The following is a 19075-nucleotide window of genomic DNA, read 5'->3' as shown; positions in this document are numbered from 1 at the left end:
TAGGGTGGGGAAAGATGGGACACATTTAGCACATAATATTCAAATATCCCGATCGTGTTTTAAAACGGTCCATGGGATAGGTAAGGATATGGTCCTACATTTCTTTAAATGTTCTTTGTTTACTACCAGATGGGACGAGAAAATAGAATGAAAAAGTGTCTCATCTCCCCCTAACTTTTGTCCGGTGGCGTGTAAAATTTAGTCCGGGTGATATTGCGCGTATGTTGCAACGCTACTACGCAAACTTTACCTTCTCATATTATTACCAACGACGACAAAATGTATTTTTTGATGGAATCGGCGTCCAAACGCTATTGAGTAACGAAGCCAACAAAGACGATTTAAAGGGGACGAAAACAGCGAAAAAGAATTAACCTGCAGAAAGTCGGACCAAATGTTACAAAAACCCGGACCATTTTTTTCGCTGTTTTTTTAATTCGGACCAACGACATACTGTATAGGTTTATATAGCATTCGGCAGAAACTTTTAACGTAGTATAGACATAGATCAAGAACAATGGTAGCACTGTACATAGTTTTGGTTCGTATGTTGCTTCATTATTTTTTACTGAAAGCGTGTGTTGGTGTAACGGTGTATAATGGCGTTTTGGTGTGTTTAAGTTTAACTACTGTCGTTTTGTTGCTAATTTCCTTCTCTTTGTTGTTCTATGAACCTGATCTTCGCTACTGTACCCGAAGAGGTAAATAACAAATCCGTATGTTAACCCATTCACTCTGACATCATAGACATAGAAGATCTGTTTTTTTTTTTCTGCACAAAAGATAATGTGATAATGCAACAGGAATTGCCTGATAGTATAAGTATTAAATCAGAGCAAGTTTCACAAAATATATAACAACTCACAAGTATTATAATATTGGTTAAATATAGTGGAAACAACAAAACACTTTTTAACTCTGTTTTCCTCTGTTGGTTGACATTGTGGCAGCTGTTAGAGTTTACTATATATCTGTAAGTTTGTATTGCTAAATTTGATTAACTTTTGCTATTTTCGTGTAACAAAATTAATGGCATAATATAAAAAAATCTTGTTGTAATAATTTAAACATACTTTTTTTCTACAGACCACGATCACAATAGTATGTGGTGGTGGTTCAAGAAAATTATATCAATGGAAAATGCCCAAGTGGAGATATGTGGTTTAATAAAGACCTGCCATGACATGTGGTATGTAAGGATTTAAAATATAGTATAATATGTTCAATTATATTGTTATTGGCGTGCAGTTATTTTACCCAAAAGTCTATCAAATTAAGTTATGTTCCGGTTCTCTCTTTTTGTTACGTCATCGCCTTTTTTCTCTTGCATTCTCTTTGTTCATTACGTGGCAATTTCAGTTTAGTTGATCCTTAAGTGATTTGAATGAACGTTGGTGCTAAACTTCTGTAGTGAACGGAAGTAGTTTATAGCCACAAATTTTCAGGTATATATCTTTTCGCATTAGTTGTTTATTCGCATATTTACGTGTTTATTTACTATTGTTATTTTTTCCTTTTAGTTACCGCAATCCGCAATCCGCAATCCGCAATCCGCAATCCGCAATCCGCAATCCACAAATAATACAATTAAAAGATTTGCGCGTTTGACTGATTGGCTATAACACCAACGAAGAGAAAAATAAAAAGAGACAGAGTCCAGAAGACCTGCCCATAAGAGTAACTGAAAATTTCTCAAGCGACGCCGCCGAAAAAGCGTGGAGAACGTCTGCTGAAGCAAGTGTGGAGAACGCGTCTGCTCCGGGCGGCTTAGGGAAGCGTGGTAATTCCTTTTGGATAGCCTGCACGTCTGAGAGATTCAAGGAATGGAACAGGTTGGTTCCGCAGTTACCGATAGTATGGCCTCTGGTATAAGTGAGAAAATATTTCCTGAGATCCCCGAACTTCACTTTGACGACTCAAACGTGACCGTCAGAAAGAAGAATATCCAAACTTACCAAGTTCCCGAGACATGCAATTTTCAAGAAGTGGAAGAACAATTGAAGGCAAAGATAGAGGGTTTGCAAGAATGTATTGTCATCTCAAATAAAAAGAAAGATGTTCAAAAAGCGGCCAGCGAAGTGTTTGCATTAAAGCGAAAGCTTGACGATATTGTGTTCAACTTGAGCGCTGAGGACCGAGATAGATTCGTAAGCAGAATACGATTCTGCCAAGACGTCACTATGGAAGCCAAGAAGGATGCAAAGGAAACCATCCAGCAGCTGCGCCAATTGGAATGTACTCTAAGCTCGAGGTCAAGTAAACTCTTGAGTAAAGGCACCAGAAAAGGCCCTGAATCTGTACACGCAAGTTTAAAAACGGAACGGTACAAGCACGATGGTGAGGCCGCTGCCTTAAAGGCTAAGCTATCGTACGTAGAAAGGGAGTACGATCTCAAGTTGAAACAATGTACCTTAGAAAAGGGTTTACACCTAAACAAAATTCAACAAGAAATCGCAGAAAATAGAGCCCGATCTGTATCGTGTTTAGATGCTGAAAAGACCGAAAACCCGTTTGGAATACACGAAGATGATTTCCGAGAACCCATTATTATTGACGAGACCATGCGTCTGGATCTGCATTCGATTCCCCAGCTTAAAGCACCAGAGAAACTGGCTGATGAAGCTAAACCCGCAGGTTCGTCTCCAATAACTCATGTTATTCCTTCCCGAGTGGACAAGAAGAAGAAAGATACGTATGTCGCTCAGTCACTGACGTACCGACTGCCAGATATCAAAGTGGACGTGTTTGATGGAACACCGATTAAATTTCCGTCGTGGGAAACGGCCTTCGACGCATTGGTGGAATCAAGGTCGTCGTGCGTTGCACAAAGATTAAATTTGTTACAACAGCATCTGCGGGGAGAGCCGAGAGAACTGGTAGATGGTTTGTTTCTTTTACAATCCGAAGAAGCTTACTACGAAGCAAGACGCAAGTTAAAAGAACGTTATGGCAACGACAGTCTGATTAGTAAGGCGTTCACCGATCGATTATATGCTTGGCCCCGACTTCAACAGAATGATTCAATGGGTTTGCGCAGATTTTCAGATTTTCTAAATCAGGTGCTGGTGGCAAAGAAGAAAATACACAGTCTTCAAATATTAGACTTTGCTAATGAAAGTGCAAAAATTGTCTCACGATTGCCTCTTTTCGCTACATCGCGTTGGAAAGATGTCGTGTTGGATTGGAAGCGCAACAATAGTGGTATGTACCCGCCATTTGAAGCATTAGCATCATTTGTGCATGAGCAAGCAGAAAAAGAAAACATTCCTGAACTACAACAAATTGGCGAGTCCAAGATTAGCCAAAGGAGGTCCGGTAATAGCACATCGCCAAGGTTTAGCGCCTTCAACACAACCGCAAAGCGGGATGGGAGGGACTCTGTCGCACGCGATTCTGCAATGCAGCCGTACTGTTTCTTTTGCAGATTACCACACAGCATACAAGATTGCCAACGTTTTGTTAAAATTTCCCGTCGGGCACGAAGAGATTTCCTCAGGATAAAAGAATTATGCTACTCATGTGGCTCAAGTCAAAGTCATATTGCAAGAAACTGCCGGTATAGACCTGTCTGCAAGATATGTAAAAAGGCGCACATGACCTGTTTACACATTTTCCCCGGACTAGAAGACGCTGGTTGTAAGTGTACGAACGGCGCTCCAAATATTGCTGAATGCAACGATAGCTCGATGATATTGCCGGTGTGGGTAAGAAGCAAACTTAATCCATCACAAGAAGTTTTGTGCTACTGTATTCTAGACCCTCAATCAAATAATTGTTTCATCTCAGACCATTTGAAGAAACAGCTTGGAATTGAAGGCGTGAGCACTACAATCAATTTGTGTACTATGGTGGGCCGAAATCATGTAACTTCTAGTCAAAGGGTGCGCCAGCTAGAGGTGCTCAGTTTTGACCGTAGTGCCATTGTGGATTTACCTTCTACCTATACACGACCTGAGATTCCAGCAAGCAAGCACCAGATTCCTCGTCCAGAATACGCTTTAAGATGGAAACACCTTGAAACGATCGCCAGTCACATTAGCCCTTTCCTAACCGACGTGCCAATAAGTATGTTACTTGGAACGAATGTTCCTAAAGCTATACGGCCACGAGACATAGTCGCAGGTAGCGACGATGAGCCGTACGCGCAGAAGTCCGTGTTGGGTTGGGGAATGGTTGGTCTTGTCGGTGCCAACTATAAACGTCAACCGTCTCGAATATTTACTCATCGCTGTGACGCCATCGAGCGCTTAGCATCGCGAACCTGTTCGTTTGCTCAACAAAGACAGTCCAAAGAAATTATAAACCCGGAAAGTATACGTAACTGGATGGAATTGGACTTCCATGAGCGCCAAGATGGACTTACTATTTCAGCGCAAGACAAAAGATTTATCCATATTTTGCAGAACAACATAGTGCAGCTTGAAGACGGCCATTATCAAATGCCACTCCCTCTCAAAGCGGATTATGTGAATCTTCCAAATAACCGAAGGCTCGCCGAAAACAGACTTCTACAGTTGAAACGACGCTTGCAACGGAGTTGCCAATATAAGAAAGACTACAACCAATTTATGAACAACGTCATTAACCATTTCGCTGAATCAGCTCCAACCACAGGAAAGCAAGGTATGGTCAATTATATACCTCATACGGGGATCTATAACCCACACAAACCCGGAAAGATCAGAGTAGTTTTCGACTGTTCGGCTGAGTACGCAGGCACATGTTTAAACAACCACTTGTTACAAGGTCCCGACTTACTCAACGGACTGATAGGCATTATGTGCAGATTTCGTAAACATGACGTAGCGATCACAACCTACATCGAAGGAATGTTTCACCAATTCAGGGTCGCGGAACCGTATAGAGACCTACTTCGTTTCTTGTGGTGGGAAGACAACGATACGGACAAGCCGATAGTGGAATATCGTATGAAAGTTCATATCTTCGGAGCTGTAAGTTCTCCAGGCTGTGCTAATTTTGGATTGAGAAAGGCGGCCGACGATGGTGAACTAGAATTCGGAAAAGCAGCGGTCAATTTTATACGTAACGATTTTTACGTAGATGATGGTGTTACCTCCGTACCAAATACTGATTCGGCAATGGATTTGGTCGACAAAAGCACGCGCTTGTGCGCACGAGCGGGTTTAAGACTTCACCAATTCTCATCGAATGACCGCCAAGTTCTAATGGAAATAGACGAACAAAACAGAGCGAAATGTCTGCAGGGTATTAAGTTGCAGAGCACGGAACGCTTGCCAAAAAGTCGAGTACTGGGAGTCGTATGGTGCTTAGAAAACGACTCATTTTCATTTCGAATTGATTTTAAAGACACTCCTCTGACACGTAGAGGAATTCTTGCAACGGTGAGCTCGATTTATGATCCGTTGGGTTTTGCGGCGCCGGTGACGCTCGAAGCAAAACGACTATTACAGCAGCTGTGCCGAGACAAGGCCGATTGGGACGATGCTGTGCCCGAGGAAGTAAAGTCGCGATGGGAGAAGTGGCGACATAGTCTACAATGTATACAGGACGTGGAAATAAAGAGATGTTTCAAACCCCCGCAGTTTGGTGTTGTTTGTAAGCAAGAGTTGCATCACTTTTCAGATGCAAGCACGGTGGGATACGGCCAATGCTCTTATCTAAGACAAATCAACAGCGAAGGAAAAGTACACTGCGCCTTTGTTATTGGAAAATCTCGTGTGGCACCACTAAAACAAACGACGATTCCGAGGTTGGAACTGACAGCGGCGGTGGTTTCTGCACGAATGAGCCTGTACTTGCGGAAACAATTGAAGCTCGATACTTGTAAAGAATACTATTGGGTTGACAGCAAGGTGGTTCTTGGGTATTTATCTAATGATGTCAAACGGTTTCACGTATTCGTGGCAAATCGAGTTCAACAACTAAAAGATCTTACCGATCATCGAAGTTGGTTTCACGTGTCATCGGAATCCAATCCCAGTGACTATGCCAGCCGAGGTATGAAGCCTAGAGAATTGAAATGTTCATCAACATGGCTACGCGGGCCAGATTTCCTTTGGTCAGCGGATTTTAAACCTCCCGACAGTAACCACTTCATTCAAGACGAAACAGTACAACAAGAGATCAATAAGGAGATGAAACGGCTTTCTGTTTTTAGTTCAAACATAGTTCAATGCTCTAACCTTGATGTCGACAGACTTAATCATGTGTCAACGTGGTTTAAAGCAAAAAGAGCAGTAGCTAACACTTTACTAATCCTACGAAAGAAAACTGGCAACGACGCTGAATTGACATGTGCACTATTGAAGGAGGCTGAAATGATCATTTTGAGAAGCCTGCAATTGCGCTATTATACCCACGAATACGGCCTTCTTTGGAGAAACAAAGCCCATGACAACGAGAATACCAACAAAAGTATCGACACCACGGCTCGAAGCAGTGCCCTCTACCGACTTGACCCGTTTATGGATTTTAACGACATTATGCGAGTTGGGGAAGACTTCGATACGCCAGTTGGAGCTACGAACTAAAGCATCCCGTGATAATACCTAAATCATCACATATCACTGAACTCATTATACGACATTGTCATGAGCAAGTATGTCATAATGGAAGGACCAGTACGCAGAATTGCATCCGACAACAAGGATACTGGTTGATCAACGGGTCGTCCAGAGTGCGTCAGTACATTTCTCAATGCGTCACATGCAAACGTCTTCGAGGAGCGCTTCTGACACAAAGGATGGCTGAACTACCGAAGGATAGATTTTTCGAAGCGCCGGCCTTCACCTACTGCGCGGTCGATTATTTTGGACCGTTCTTCATCAAAGAAAGGCGATCACAGCTCAAACGGTACGGTGTTGTCTTTACATGTCTGTCTTCGCGTGCAATTCATCTAGAGACGGCAAACAGCTTGGACACCGACTCGTTTATTAATGCGTTGAGACGATTTCTGGCACGCAGAGGTCCCGTCGTACAATTAAGATCTGATCGCGGAACTAACATGGTTGGGGCGAAGAACGAGCTTCTAGGTAAATCAATCAATATCAATGACGAAGACGTACGAAGATTCTTGCTTCGACAACAGTGCGAATGGGTCCGATTTAAGTTTAATCCTCCTCACGCGAGTCACATGGGGGGTGTTTGGGAGAGGCAAATACGAAGTGTGCGAAGCTCCCTAGAATTATTATTAAAACAATTTGGGGACCAACTAGACGACGAGACGTTCCGCACATTAATGGCCGAGGTAGAGAACATTGTTAATTCACGCCCATTAACGTACAACACTTTAAACGAAGCAGGTGCCGTTGAACCTTTGACTCCCAACCACTTGCTTACTATGAAAATGAAACCGTTGTTGGCACCACCTGGCGACTTTCAACGTCCTGATATGTATGTGCGCCGAAGATGGAGACGAGTACAATATCTCGCAAACGAATTCTGGTCCCGGTGGCGAAAAGAATATTTGCAAGCCATACAACTGCGGTCGAAGTGGCATTCCTGCCACCCTAATGTTGCTGAAGGGGACATTGTGTTGTTGGCGGATTCTGACGTTTCACGAAATAAGTGGAGTATGGCGAGAATACTAGACGTACTGCCAAGTAATGACGGCCTGGTGCGAAAAGTTCGATTGGCTATCGCGGAACAAAACAGAGACGAAAAGGGTCGCCGTACCAGCTCGCCTTCTGTGCTGGAGCGACCGATCCATAAACTAGTATCAATTTATAGACAATTCAATGATGCTCGCAACTTAGATGCTGACATTCAAACGACTGAGCGAGAAGACGAGAATGAAGGAGCCCGATCGCCCGACGAGGAGCCTTTGTGAGACTATATTCTGCATCGAGTACCTTTTATGTTTGTGTATTAATCATGTTTAAGGAAAATTTCGTTTCGAAATTTTGGAGAGCCATGTTATTGGCGTGCAGTTATTTTACCCAAAAGTCTATCAAATTAAGTTATGTTCCGGTTCTCTCTTTTTGTTACGTCATCGCCTTTTTTCTCTTGCATTCTCTTTGTTCATTACGTGGCAATTTCAGTTTAGTTGATCCTTAAGTGATTTGAATGAACGTTGGTGCTAAACTTCTGTAGTGAACGGAAGTAGTTTATAGCCACAAATTTTCAGGTATATATCTTTTCGCATTAGTTGTTTATTCGCATATTTACGTGTTTATTTACTATTGTTATTTTTTCCTTTTAGTTACCGCAATCCGCAATCCGCAATCCGCAATCCGCAATCCGCAATCCACAAATAATACAATTAAAAGATTTGCGCGTTTGACTGATTGGCTATAACACCAACGAAGAGAAAAATAAAAAGAGACAGAGTCCAGAAGACCTGCCCATAAGATATATAAATTGTTTTTCGTTCTAGTTTTAAGAAACTTGAAAAATGCAAACATATTTGAAAATTAAAAAAGCAAGTTAAAGATTAGTAGTTACTCTGCCAAGAAGTTCTAATATGCAAACAATATTTATTTATCTTATCTATTACGATACCGAAGAAGAATCATACACATATTGCATTGAAAAGTTGTTTCTAAATTTAAGTATTAATATATAAAGAAATGTAATTTATTTATCCTTGCTTGATGGAGCAAGACAGTTGTTTTAGCAGTGGGTTTTGTTTCATACAACTTGTGTTACCAAGTATGTAAACTTGTGGGTGAGCGAGCCATTACAGAAAAGTAAACAAATATTCTGGTGCTGATTATTGTTGTAGACCACTGCTGCAGATTTAATTAAACAGTAAAACTTCCAACTGCTATAAGTAAACCAAATGCACAACAACTAAACACAATATTTTATTTTTCAGGTAATGCAATCATAAAAACTTGAATTTAAGACAATGGTTCTTAGTACAAGACTTGAACCTTAGCCACATTCTGAAACAACATCAAATTGGAACAAAAAAACACTGAAACACAACAGACTGGAACAAGGCAGAACATTATAATGGTTAGTGTCTTTCACATGCAAGATATACAGTAAGAGCAGATGCACATTTGCAGTTATGCACAGTAATGCTAACAGAAAAACAAAGAAAAAGTATCATGCTTAAAGTAAAACAAATGCTGACGAATTTGCTTAATTGTAAAACATATTTGTGCAGTCTAATTTAGGAATTCCTACTATAGCAATAAATAAATAGTCACAGTAGAAAAAACTTAAGTTTTAGTGCGAATGTGTAAGCTACCTGCTAATAGTGCTGGTGTATCGCAACAAAAGAAATATAATTGAACTCATATAACATGATTTTAGAACGAACAAGTTAGGCGAGAAATATATTGCGACAAGCAGGTAAAAAATCTTTTGCTTTTATGTTTGAGTTAATTAATTAGAACGCAGGGTAGTTTCAACAAATCTAGTATCCCATCTTACTAGTTGTTGCAAAACCAGTTTAACCGCGCAGGGCTGAACATATCTTGGTCGCAGTTATTAACTCGTCTATACACCACCTTTTCTTGGGTGAGACTGCAGCAGCGCACGTAAAACAACCTGACATGTGCACAGCCGGTGGAAAAAGATTGTTGCTGGTTTAAGTTGTTGGTAAACGAGTGACTTGGTCGGGCACATGCATCTGTATAAATTTAGGCAGATTAAAATAACTCAGCAATTCTACAATTAGATCAAATACAGATTTATTGAAAGTTATTTTAAAAGGAATTTAAGTTTAGGCTGTTAGAAACCCAGCAGTTGTACATTTAGATCAAAGACAGTTATTAAAAAGTTGTTTTAAATAAAATTTTTACTTACTGCATCGTCCTGGGTGTATCGCTATATCATCAATTGCAATATCGCTTCTAAAATCATTGCCAACCACACCTTCTATTCTGAAACCAACCTCCTGTAGAAGTGGAATAAGTAAAGTTAGTGTGAAGTTGCACATTACAATAAACCCTATAATCAATTGACTCCTGTGAGTTTTCCAATATGTCACTACTTACCCTTGCGTTACGTGAAGGCCTGAATTGTACTTTCATGTTCTTCCACCTTGTACCCTGGTTACCTGCTACATTCTTTAAGTATGCCATTGTGGTTCTACCATTTGTAAGCCTTTGAACAGAACGTACAGATAACCTTCCAGCAAAAACCTGAAGAGTTTGTGTGTTAGAAGTTGTTTTTGAGCCAAGTGTGATAGATTTGTGAAGAGAACTTACCCCATACATGTTGTAATAGATGTCCAGACAATAGTCAGTAGGAAACATAAGATATGTTTGCAAGAAGGCTTTGTCGTTTAATTTTCTTGGACTAGAAGTCTCGATGTACATGTAATAACCTAGAAAATAAACCATTTTTATTAAAATTTGTTAAAACAAATATAAAATGAGTACAGTTTGGCTGTTTTTGAAAAAGAAGAGCAGCATTCCATTTGAGTTTTGCTATTACCTCGTGTAGTCGTATGATCTCCTGGTGGACCAGTGCCTCTACTGACAGTGGCACCGCTGTGTCTTGTCCAGTTAAATTGATCTCGTTGTACAAGTTGTTTCCAACCGCACATCAGGTCATTAGCATATGGTGCATGTGGATCGTGAGGTCCAAGATCAAGTGATGCTCCTCGTCCAGGTGGTGGCGCTACAGAGGCTGTACGCGGTCGTTGGTTGTTTGGTTGACGACTTTCAAAAGTGCACACTAAAAGATAAGGAGCATTAAAAATTGATTCTACATACTACAGGCCAGAGTCAGCTTACGTGGCATGCCGACGCATAGACGAAGTAAAGGATCTAGAGTCGTTGTAGCCAAGGATATAGTCGATACTGTTGTTGTTGAACCCATGGTGGTAGTCGCAGACGTCGTGGTTGTTGTTGTGGCTGCAACCGCCGGTGTTGTGGTAGCGATTAACCTCCCAGCTGCGTTGCAACGATTGTTGGAGTCTGTGGCAAACAAGGCGTTATTCATACATTTTAACATGCTGTGTAATAAATGGTTCTTCATTACTTACCGCATGGTCCTTCAGATGTACAAATGTCGTCGATGGCCAAGTCAGTTTGGAAAGTGTCCCCACGGATTGCACGGAAATGCAACACCACTGATCCGCCCATGTAAGACTGGTGTTGATCCAATGTAATACGAGCAGATAACCAATTACGATCTTGATGTCCTTGTCTTCGGAACACAGAACTTGTGTGCGTACGTAGAACTCCTCCATTCGTTCTTACATTTGGCCTGCATAAAGTTAACGCTGCAGTGTATTTTTTTCTCTCTAAGTTGTCCAGTGCTTGCCTAGGGCCTAGGCTTTTGATCATATGATGCTCCAAATTATTTTACCTGGACGGTGTTGTGAACTCCGCTGTAACGTCGAGTGTACCCATCCCACTACCCCACATGTGGTACCAGAAAGTCACACATCGCTTTGTATTGGAGACGCCAAGAGACGGAGTTGATATGATTGCTTCGTGGTTCCGTTGCCTTGGCCTGCTTCCTTCGGCGTACATGTAATATCCTTCAAATAGGTAAATGTTTAATTAAAACATCTTTGGAGCAAGCAAGGACAGTACATTGTGTTAACAGTGCGACCATTACCTGATGTTGTACCAGAAGTATGATCTGCTAAAGGTCCAGTTCCTCCGCTAGTAGTTTTACCACGATGACGATTCCAGTTAAAGTCGTCAGTTGTGGATTGAGTGATCCCACAATCCAATGAGGCATCAAAATCACACGCAAAGTCTGGGGACACCAAGTTAGACTTGTTAATGATGCTAATATATAAAAAATAAATGTCTACAGGCATTCGACTTACCTGTACCAAGAATATTTGTTGGAGCAACAGTGGTCGTAGTGGATGGTGTTGTGGTATTTGTTATCATATTAGTGGGTTGTGCTGAAACCCCCACAGTAGTCGTTGAGCTTCCCACTAAAACGGCTGCTGTGGTTGTTGTTGTTCTTCTGGTTGTTGTGGTGGTTGGGACTGATGTGGAAGAGCTAGCTTGACAGGTTCCGGGTGTAATAGTCAAATCATCCATCGCTATGTCGCTTGTGAAACTTGGTCCAACTTTTCCTTGAAAGACAAACTTAACATTGAGTGCGTTGGTGTTGTGCACGAAGTCAAACTCGCGTGCAATCCAAGAGTCTCCTTGGTTGCCAACAACATTAAGTTGCCTTAAACGAAGTAAAGTAGAACTTGCACCAGAAAGCTCTTCAACGGAAAATACCTGTAAACAAATTATCCTGAATTAATAAGAACTATATAACGAACAATTATACGCAATGATCAGATGCGTGCAGAGCCATAGGGGTTAGAAAATTAAGGTGAAATGGACTTACCCTCATTGTTCCAATCGTGGATCCCCACATGTGAGAGAAAAATCGCACACAGTATTGTTGTGGTGTCATTTTAGGGGTGGTCAACTCAGCAATCTGGTTAACTGATCGAGGTGATGACGACTCAATGTACATGTAATAACCCTGCTCGTTGCCCTGTGTATATATTTCCGACAATTAGACACAGTCTCACGTAAATTACGAAGGCAAATGGTTTGTAATTACCGTCGTGTGGTCGGTAGATGGACCGGTTACTGCGCTACCCGTTGGACCACTGTTACGCGTCCAATCAAAGTTGTCCAAGTTATCACCGTTCTGGATCATGCCACAAATATTGACGTCGAAATTACAATTGAAATCATTTACGAGAACGACCGTCGCCACGCTTGGTGTAGTATCTGTACATAGTTGAAACAAACATAACTACAGTTACTGCACAGTTAGTTTTTCAGGTACCAAATACAGTTAGACAATACAAATATACCTAATTTTATGTAAAATATGATTACTTAAGTAATTCCATCTTAAAAAGTACACCTTCAACATATCTATAGTGCCTAGAGATGTACGTTTAGTGCCTATAACGTATACTTACCGCATGGTCCGTCAGAAATCGCTACGTCATCAATCGCAATATCACCAGCGTATCCTATGCCCGTTGTCCCTTCAATAATCACCCTTACGTCTTGATGCACTTGCTGTAGGCCTGCCAGTCGGGTCCCAACCACCATAGAGTCTGTTAATCATTGGAATATACAATTTATACCGAATTTTTGTAAGAAGTTATTATCAATCTACGCAGTGCTGCGGGTAAGATGGATTTCAGCACATAATATTCAAGTGAACGTGTTACGAACTATTAACAGCGGTCTGTGGGAGTTGTGAGGATACGGTTTTATTCTTTGAATGTTCTTTGTTTACTACCAAATGGTACCTGATGTGGAACATGAATTACGTCGTAATATCACATCTACCATGCTAAGATATGAGATACAAATAACTGACATTGGATTGTGTTACAACGCTTACCGTGCCGCGTGTTTGTCGAGGTCACATCTAGGTCTGGATCCTGTAAAAAAAATTTAAATGATCTTTTTATTTTGTTTGTCGAAAGTCGTTGTGATGATATACTCGGTTACGTTATAATTTCAGCTTTGAATAATCTTATATAAGGTTACCTGTGCCGGGTTTTCCCTCCTGTTCTCTTCGCTGCGTATCAGTTGCTGAAATCAAAAAGCGTTATATTAAATTCCGTTCGTAATTGTGGATACTTAATGAGGTATTTGAAACATACCCGCTCAGTACGGGCGTGACGAATTATGTTTGATTTTCTACGGTAGCCGGAGTTGATTTCAACAGAAAGTGAATTCCAGAGATCTCCCTTCTCTCCTTTTAGTTCAATCAGATTGGTTCTGACCCCACCAACCATTTGCGCAACCTAGAAACAATTACAACTTAGCCACAATTTTTCTACAGGGGCAAATTCCTATACAATGTTAAACTTACGGTGAGGTTCCCGATCTGTCTTCCGTGCATATGGTAGAACATATGCATGCAATGGGTTTGTGGCGTAAGTAACGGGGATACGAGTTGAGCTCTGTCGCCAAGTCGTCGTGGGTTTGAAGCTTCAATGTGCAAGTACATACCTGAAGATACACAACATTTTAAATCATTCATGAAATAAATACCAGCATTTGTTGTCTTTTTATACAAAAGGTACAAGACATTTTAAATCATTTATACCGTAAATACTAGTTTATTTCGCACCTATAGCATGAACGGTATAGTTTAAATATCTGGAGTCGTGTAATAAGCACTGCGTCGTTAACGTGACGTTAACGCAGCGTTTATTCGACACTTTGCATTGTTGAGGTCGATCTGTGCACTTAAAATTCCACCACGAGTTTGAAGAAGTTACAAACAGTAGACTTACCATTCTGAGTTGTGTGGTCGCTGGTAGGCCCGGTTGAATGACTTGGCGTCGGTCCCTGTCTCTGCGTCCAGTCGAAAGTATCGCTTCTTGATTGCGTCCACCCACATAAGTCATTGTCAAACGTGCAGTTAATACCTTGTTATGAAGTGTATATTGTAATTAAACTGTTTTCATGGTTAAGTCCATCAAAACACACGGTGTTGTTTAAACCACTTACTTGCATAAGCCACTGGTGGTAGAGTCGTAGGTATGGTTCTTCTGGTCGTTGTGGTAGGGACGGTAGATCTGACAGTTGTGGTTGCTCTGGTTGTTGATGCAGTGGTTGTTGGTGTTGTTGGTCTTCGGTTGGTCGTCCATACAACCAACCTAGGGGAAGTGGTCGTAGCAACCGGTGTTGATCTACATGTTCCAGGTGAAATATCAATATCGTCGATTGCGATGTCAGATTGGTAGTAGAAGACAAACACCTCCCAGTAGAAGTGAACGGACTGCAAATACATATATTTAATAACAACTCAACCCAAACAGTTACATTGTTAACTTCGGTTCATTACCTCAACATTGCTTTCGGCGTTGTAATTTATCTCTTGTGTTTGCCAGTTGCGACCTTGGTTTCCGTGTTTTTCCCACAAGAGCACTTCATGCCCATAGCCATCTGTTGTTCTGTTGAAGATGTTAGAAAAGTGATCAAGATATGCTGTCCACAACAAACACAGGCTAATTGACCTTATTAGGGACATACCTCTTTTCCAGGGCAAGCAAACGCAAACTGCCCATGTAAGCACCGTACATATGATAGCTGAAGGTAACGCAAAAGTTGACTCCGTTGAGCCAAGGCGTCCGAATAATTGCATTATCTCCTGCCTCTGCGGGTAGCGACGACTCCACGTAAATATAATAACCTGCATGGAAGAGTATATCGATAAGTTTGAGTAGCAAAGAGAACCTGGTCATTAAGTTAGCGTTAAGTGTTAAGTTTTGTATATTGATTGTACACTGTTAATAAGTAGGTTGTTGTTTACCGGAGATTGTGACCCAATGGTGTAAACCCAACATCAGTATACAGATATCAGAGTACATCACACATACCTTGTCCATTTGTATGATCGAAAAATGGTCCAGTGTAACGACTTGGCGTCGGACCTCTGCTTCGTGTCCAGTCAAGTATGTCGAGCGAGTCTTGTGTCATTTCGCAAATGCTTTGGTCAAAATTGCATTGGAATCTACCAAGGGTGGTATTAATTGGAGGTAGGGTTGGCATAGCTGAAACAAGTTGAACAGTACTTCCGAGGAGCATCGCTGTGAATATAGAATATGTTGACATTTGATTCTATTTTAAGGAATAGTGGATGCAATGCGTGATCGAACATTTGTAACGTACTTTCACGGAATATTGCACGGAAACCCCGGTTCGAATCTCGCGTCGGGTCAGACGAGAATATGATGAACATGCTTCTGCCAGTGCTCACAATCTGTCAAGTTACATAACGGTTACAATGACGAACACTTAACCATGCAAGCAAATGTGTCTGGTGGTACTTACAGAAATATCTCCAGTTTGAGTACCACAGATTGTCCTCATAGTGGGGGCAGCGGCATTTTTCCCATCGTGGATAAGTATAACGTCGTTCTGGCATACCGGGGAATCTGAAAAAATAGGTTAAATTTCTATATCATATTGCACTGTGTCACAAAGATTATATAATTCCATCTCAGGTCGAAGTTTAAAACAAAGAAACCAAACTCGATTTTACCATTTTAAATGTAGCTTTATTACACAATAAACTTATTAAGGCGTTTACCAACTACTCACCACTGATGTCAATTCCCTTGAACGTGACGTTTACAAAACGTCCTGGTTGTACAGTAATGTTCCATGTACAGTGAGCTTCCGCTGGGTAAGGGCTGGGGTAACTTGGACTGTTAAACGAACCAGTTGCTAGGTTGAAGAAATCTCTTCCACATCGTTGGTATGTTCCTGCTCCTGGAAATTTAAAGTTCACAGAAATCAGACCAGGTCATCAAGTATTTTAGAAAGTGTCGTACGAAATACCAAATGCACTTAGGCGGCAAGTTAGTGGCGAGAAAAGCCATTTTATAGCTACAGATACCAACATGATTAGAGATCTCACTGCTGATACTTATTTGGCTTGTACGGTTACAGCTTAAGATTTTATAGAATAAGACATTATACGCGTTAATAAAACAGTCATACGAACCGGTTTAGAATTAGACGATTAGTATTTCAGATCGGTGAACATACTTGTCAAACAGCAGTACGTAATTACTCATGGCGTCACTCACCACAATCGTAAAGATATTTGACTTCTTCGATGTCGTAGGGACTTAAACGTTCTCGCTGTCCAATAATTGGTTCCGGTTTTCTCTTTGGTATAACCTGTAACCGAGGAAGAAAGCAATTGGGTTTCAAGCTTTTCAGAGCGACATGTAATGATAGGTTTGTATTCTAATGCTCTTTAAGTTAAACATATTAGACACCCACAAGGTTTCGGAAACAAGACTGATATCCGTTTACAAAGGGCTTTGGTCGATTTAATTTTGCTTTATAAAAGTTGCAGCCTACTTTTCACTATATACTCAAGTAGGCTAACTATTTAAAAAAAAAACCTTAATCGAAGAAAAGACACAAATATTTTAGACATGACAACTCGACAAGGTTTTAGCAACAGACCAATATCTTTTTACTTGATGCTTGAAAACTTTTAATAGTTTCCAGCGTTTATACCTGAACGGTCGGCAAATAGATTTCTTTGGAGAAAGCGTTCTTGCTGTAATGCATAACGCTATTGTAGTCATACACAACATAGTTCACACTGTCGTTGTACCGATCAAAATTCGCGACCATGTCTGTAATAAAATGTTAGTTGAACGCAACAATCTATTTACATTCGAAGAAATAAAAGACAGTACCTGGTTGAACGTGTTGTCTATAGATTTTAACGTATCGGTTGCGATCGCTTCTTGAATGTTCGTGTTGGAAGCCTGCAACATGCATGAACTCGTGGAGAACAATACCTTTAATTACACACCCTGGAATTCCCAGAGATACGGTTTGGGAGGGGTGGCCCGTTTTTCCAACGTCAGCCCAGCATCTATATTTGCAATGTTAAACCAATACCTATTTATTTATATTTTGCAAGCGAGCTTACCCCTTCCCGTTGCTAATGTAAATAAATGCGACTTCAGTGCGCCTTGGGACAAATCGAAGGCATGTGTGTCTTGTAAACGTTGGTATTGCAGATCGAATGACGGCTAATTGCGTGCGGTCTGCGATAAAAAGTGTGTGAGCTTGTTTTTTTTTATAAAAAACTATATGAGCTTCTTACTGTACTGTCGCGAGATCTTGTATGGAATTCTAACCAAGCCACGATTTGGACCAGATCTGGTTTTCGGCCATTTGTCGGTTCCACCTGCCGAGTTACGATTCTGTAAAACAACGGTGCGGATCATACGGTTAGTCTGCAGCCAAAATAATCGTGTTCATATATATAGTTAGTCACTAGTTTAGGTAAACTTTAGATACATACTAAAGTTATTTCTACTACCATTACTTGTATACGTTATACTTCAATTTATATAACAACAGACACAAATGAGTGGAATGAGGCCACAGCTTTAATAGTCTTTGGTTTCCTACTGAAATGTTTTAGGTAAATAATCTTTGCATCGAAATTGCCCATAGCAATACTTATTCATCAACTTACCATACGCAGGCTCATGCGCATGTCTCCTTCCTTAATCCCTCTAACTCCGACGCCTGGACAGTATAAAGTAGCGTTATTAAATGATGAACGGGGTCGGTCCGTATGACAACTTACGTTGATTAATGTCGATGATTTTTGCAAAACCGTCTTTTGCCGCATAATGGCGCTTACGAGCGATCTCTTCGACATCATTTGGGTCCACGCCTTCCGCTGTCTCCTCTACCGATGACGAAATGATGACGCCAGGGTGATTTTCTTCAAGTTGAAACTCTTCTTCAATACCAACATCCAATAAATCACTGTTAAACCAATTCACATTGTTCCGCATTTTAAATTTTGATGTTAGCATGGGGATGGGCGCGGCATAACAGGCCCGTGGGCTCACATCAACTTGCTAAACCGGATATAAGCAAATTCCAAGCCTACCTTGTTTCTTGGTCTTCTGTGAATTCTGTTTCATTGGTAGAAGAGGTAGTGCTAATTTCACCAGTGGTTTGGATCGCTTGGGGGAAAACTGATGATCCAGTCTTCCCAGTTTGAGGTAAAGGTTCTTGCAGTGATCCGGCTATGTTCCTCGTACCAGCTACGGGTCGGTTAAGAGTGTACACGACAGCTTCAAGGTCTTCGTTCACTCGAACAGATTGCTCGGAGACTGATCTCCGTTCCCTCATTAACTTATTGACGAAATCGCTCCTTGTCAGTGCGCCGCAATTCACTACAAGATGTTATAATTCAGTGGTAAATTGGATCATGAAGTATTGGCCATTTTAATTAGCAAAATTATTGGAACGAGGTACACAAAAAGTGGTGCAGACACTAAACAAACATTATGCACTGTGTAATAATCAGACCTCGGTGGAGCGCGCTTAGCTTACGGAATTATCACGGTTTAGTTTTTACTAACCTAAACTTTGTTGTATAAAGATGTACATCATTGCGAAGGTGAAATTTGACAAATCCATTTTCTATGAAATCGAGTTGCTTGCTTGTCTTAAAGATCACCAAATGTGCTTTCATTCGCTTTATTTAAGCTGCTGCAGTAACTTGATTTACTAAAATTCAGTTTTGCAAAATTGCGTTGCAAAATATTTTTCTACAACTCATTCGCATTAAAACCTTGACTGCACAAACTTGTGACGCATCTCCACCGAACTGCTAACTAGCGTCGTTTTTA

The 19075-nt window shown here is 40.9% G+C and overlaps 4 protein-coding genes across 8 annotated transcripts in view; 3 read left to right on the top strand and 1 right to left on the bottom strand.

The window, feature by feature from the left end:
• Positions 1-19075, top strand: part of LOC149732784 (rab11 family-interacting protein 5-like) — a 71738-nt gene that overhangs the window by 23194 nt on the left and 29469 nt on the right. The window lies entirely within an intron of this gene.
• Positions 64-11849, top strand: LOC149732789 (uncharacterized). 2 transcript variants are annotated; one of them, XM_089882368.1, is made up of 3 exons: positions 64-701; positions 1087-1189; positions 8798-11849. In XM_089882368.1, the coding sequence occupies exons 1-3, from the start codon at positions 518-520 to the stop codon at positions 8799-8801; spliced, it is 291 nt and encodes a 96-aa protein (XP_089738494.1). In that variant the 5' UTR covers positions 64-517; the 3' UTR covers positions 8802-11849. The 2 variants fall into 2 exon arrangements, with proteins under 2 accessions (XP_089738494.1, XP_089738493.1); XM_089882367.1 differs by having other exon boundaries at positions 1087-1193.
• LOC149732790 (uncharacterized) lies at positions 1230-8678 on the top strand. 2 transcript variants are annotated; one of them, XR_016385502.1, is made up of 3 exons: positions 1230-5861; positions 6827-8107; positions 8183-8678. XR_016385502.1 is itself a non-coding variant. In XM_089882334.1 (3 exons), the coding sequence occupies exons 2-3, from the start codon at positions 1824-1826 to the stop codon at positions 7808-7810; spliced, it is 5022 nt and encodes a 1673-aa protein (XP_089738460.1). In that variant the 5' UTR covers positions 1230-1445; positions 1521-1823; the 3' UTR covers positions 7811-8678. The 2 variants fall into 2 exon arrangements, 1 of the variants encoding a protein (XP_089738460.1); XM_089882334.1 differs by having other exon boundaries at positions 1230-1445; positions 1521-5861; positions 6827-8678.
• Positions 8774-19044, bottom strand: LOC149732788 (MAM and LDL-receptor class A domain-containing protein 2-like). Of its 2 annotated transcripts, XM_089882333.1 has the most exons (34): positions 18806-19043; positions 18328-18616; positions 18016-18200; positions 17902-17954; positions 17524-17623; positions 17347-17464; positions 17108-17289; positions 16923-17044; positions 16481-16574; positions 15990-16160; positions 15720-15823; positions 15558-15648; positions 15266-15475; positions 14919-15078; positions 14731-14839; positions 14394-14664; positions 14177-14311; positions 13750-13889; positions 13538-13681; positions 13422-13466; positions 13273-13312; positions 12839-12979; positions 12469-12641; positions 12247-12399; positions 11723-12134; positions 11506-11649; positions 11251-11425; positions 10925-11148; positions 10674-10856; positions 10372-10614; positions 10143-10261; positions 9930-10076; positions 9739-9829; positions 8774-9562 (listed from the first exon to the last, which is right to left on the bottom strand). In XM_089882333.1, exons 1-34 carry the CDS (start codon positions 18861-18863, stop codon positions 9363-9365), a joined length of 5226 nt encoding a protein of 1741 aa, XP_089738459.1. In that variant the 5' UTR covers positions 18864-19043; the 3' UTR covers positions 8774-9362. The 2 variants fall into 2 exon arrangements, with proteins under 2 accessions (XP_089738459.1, XP_089738458.1); XM_089882332.1 differs by having other exon boundaries at positions 9930-10261; positions 18806-19044.

This window comes from Ciona robusta, chromosome 8 (assembly GCF_009617815.1).
Source record: "Ciona robusta chromosome 8, ASM961781v2".
Taxonomy (NCBI): domain Eukaryota; kingdom Metazoa; phylum Chordata; class Ascidiacea; order Phlebobranchia; family Cionidae; genus Ciona; species Ciona robusta.
Note: the sequence above shows the minus strand (reverse complement) of the source record. Positions and strands in the feature narration are given on the sequence as shown.

Bases quoted from the DNA above. Each gene is read 5' to 3' on its own strand.
- LOC149732789 (XM_089882367.1), top strand. From the start codon at position 518: ATGGTAGCACTGTACATAGTTTTGGTTCGTATGTTGCTTCATTATTTT. The intron at 702-1,086 runs GTAAATAACAAA...TTTTTTCTACAG, and splicing joins TCGCTACTGTACCCGAAGAG to ACCACGATCACAATAGTATG.
- LOC149732790 (XM_089882334.1), top strand. From the start codon at position 1,824: ATGGAACAGGTTGGTTCCGCAGTTACCGATAGTATGGCCTCTGGTATA. The intron at 5,862-6,826 runs GTCAAACGGTTT...AGGCGATCACAG, and splicing joins TTGGGTATTTATCTAATGAT to CTCAAACGGTACGGTGTTGT.
- LOC149732788 (XM_089882332.1), bottom strand. From the start codon at position 18,863: ATGGATTTGTCAAATTTCACCTTCGCAATGATGTACATCTTTATACAA. The intron at 16,575-16,922 runs GTATAAACGCTG...CCTCGGTTACAG, and splicing joins TCTATTTGCCGACCGTTCAG to GTTATACCAAAGAGAAAACC. The intron at 13,890-14,176 runs GTAAGTCTACTG...GTGTATCTTCAG, and splicing joins CGACCACACAACTCAGAATG to GTATGTACTTGCACATTGAA.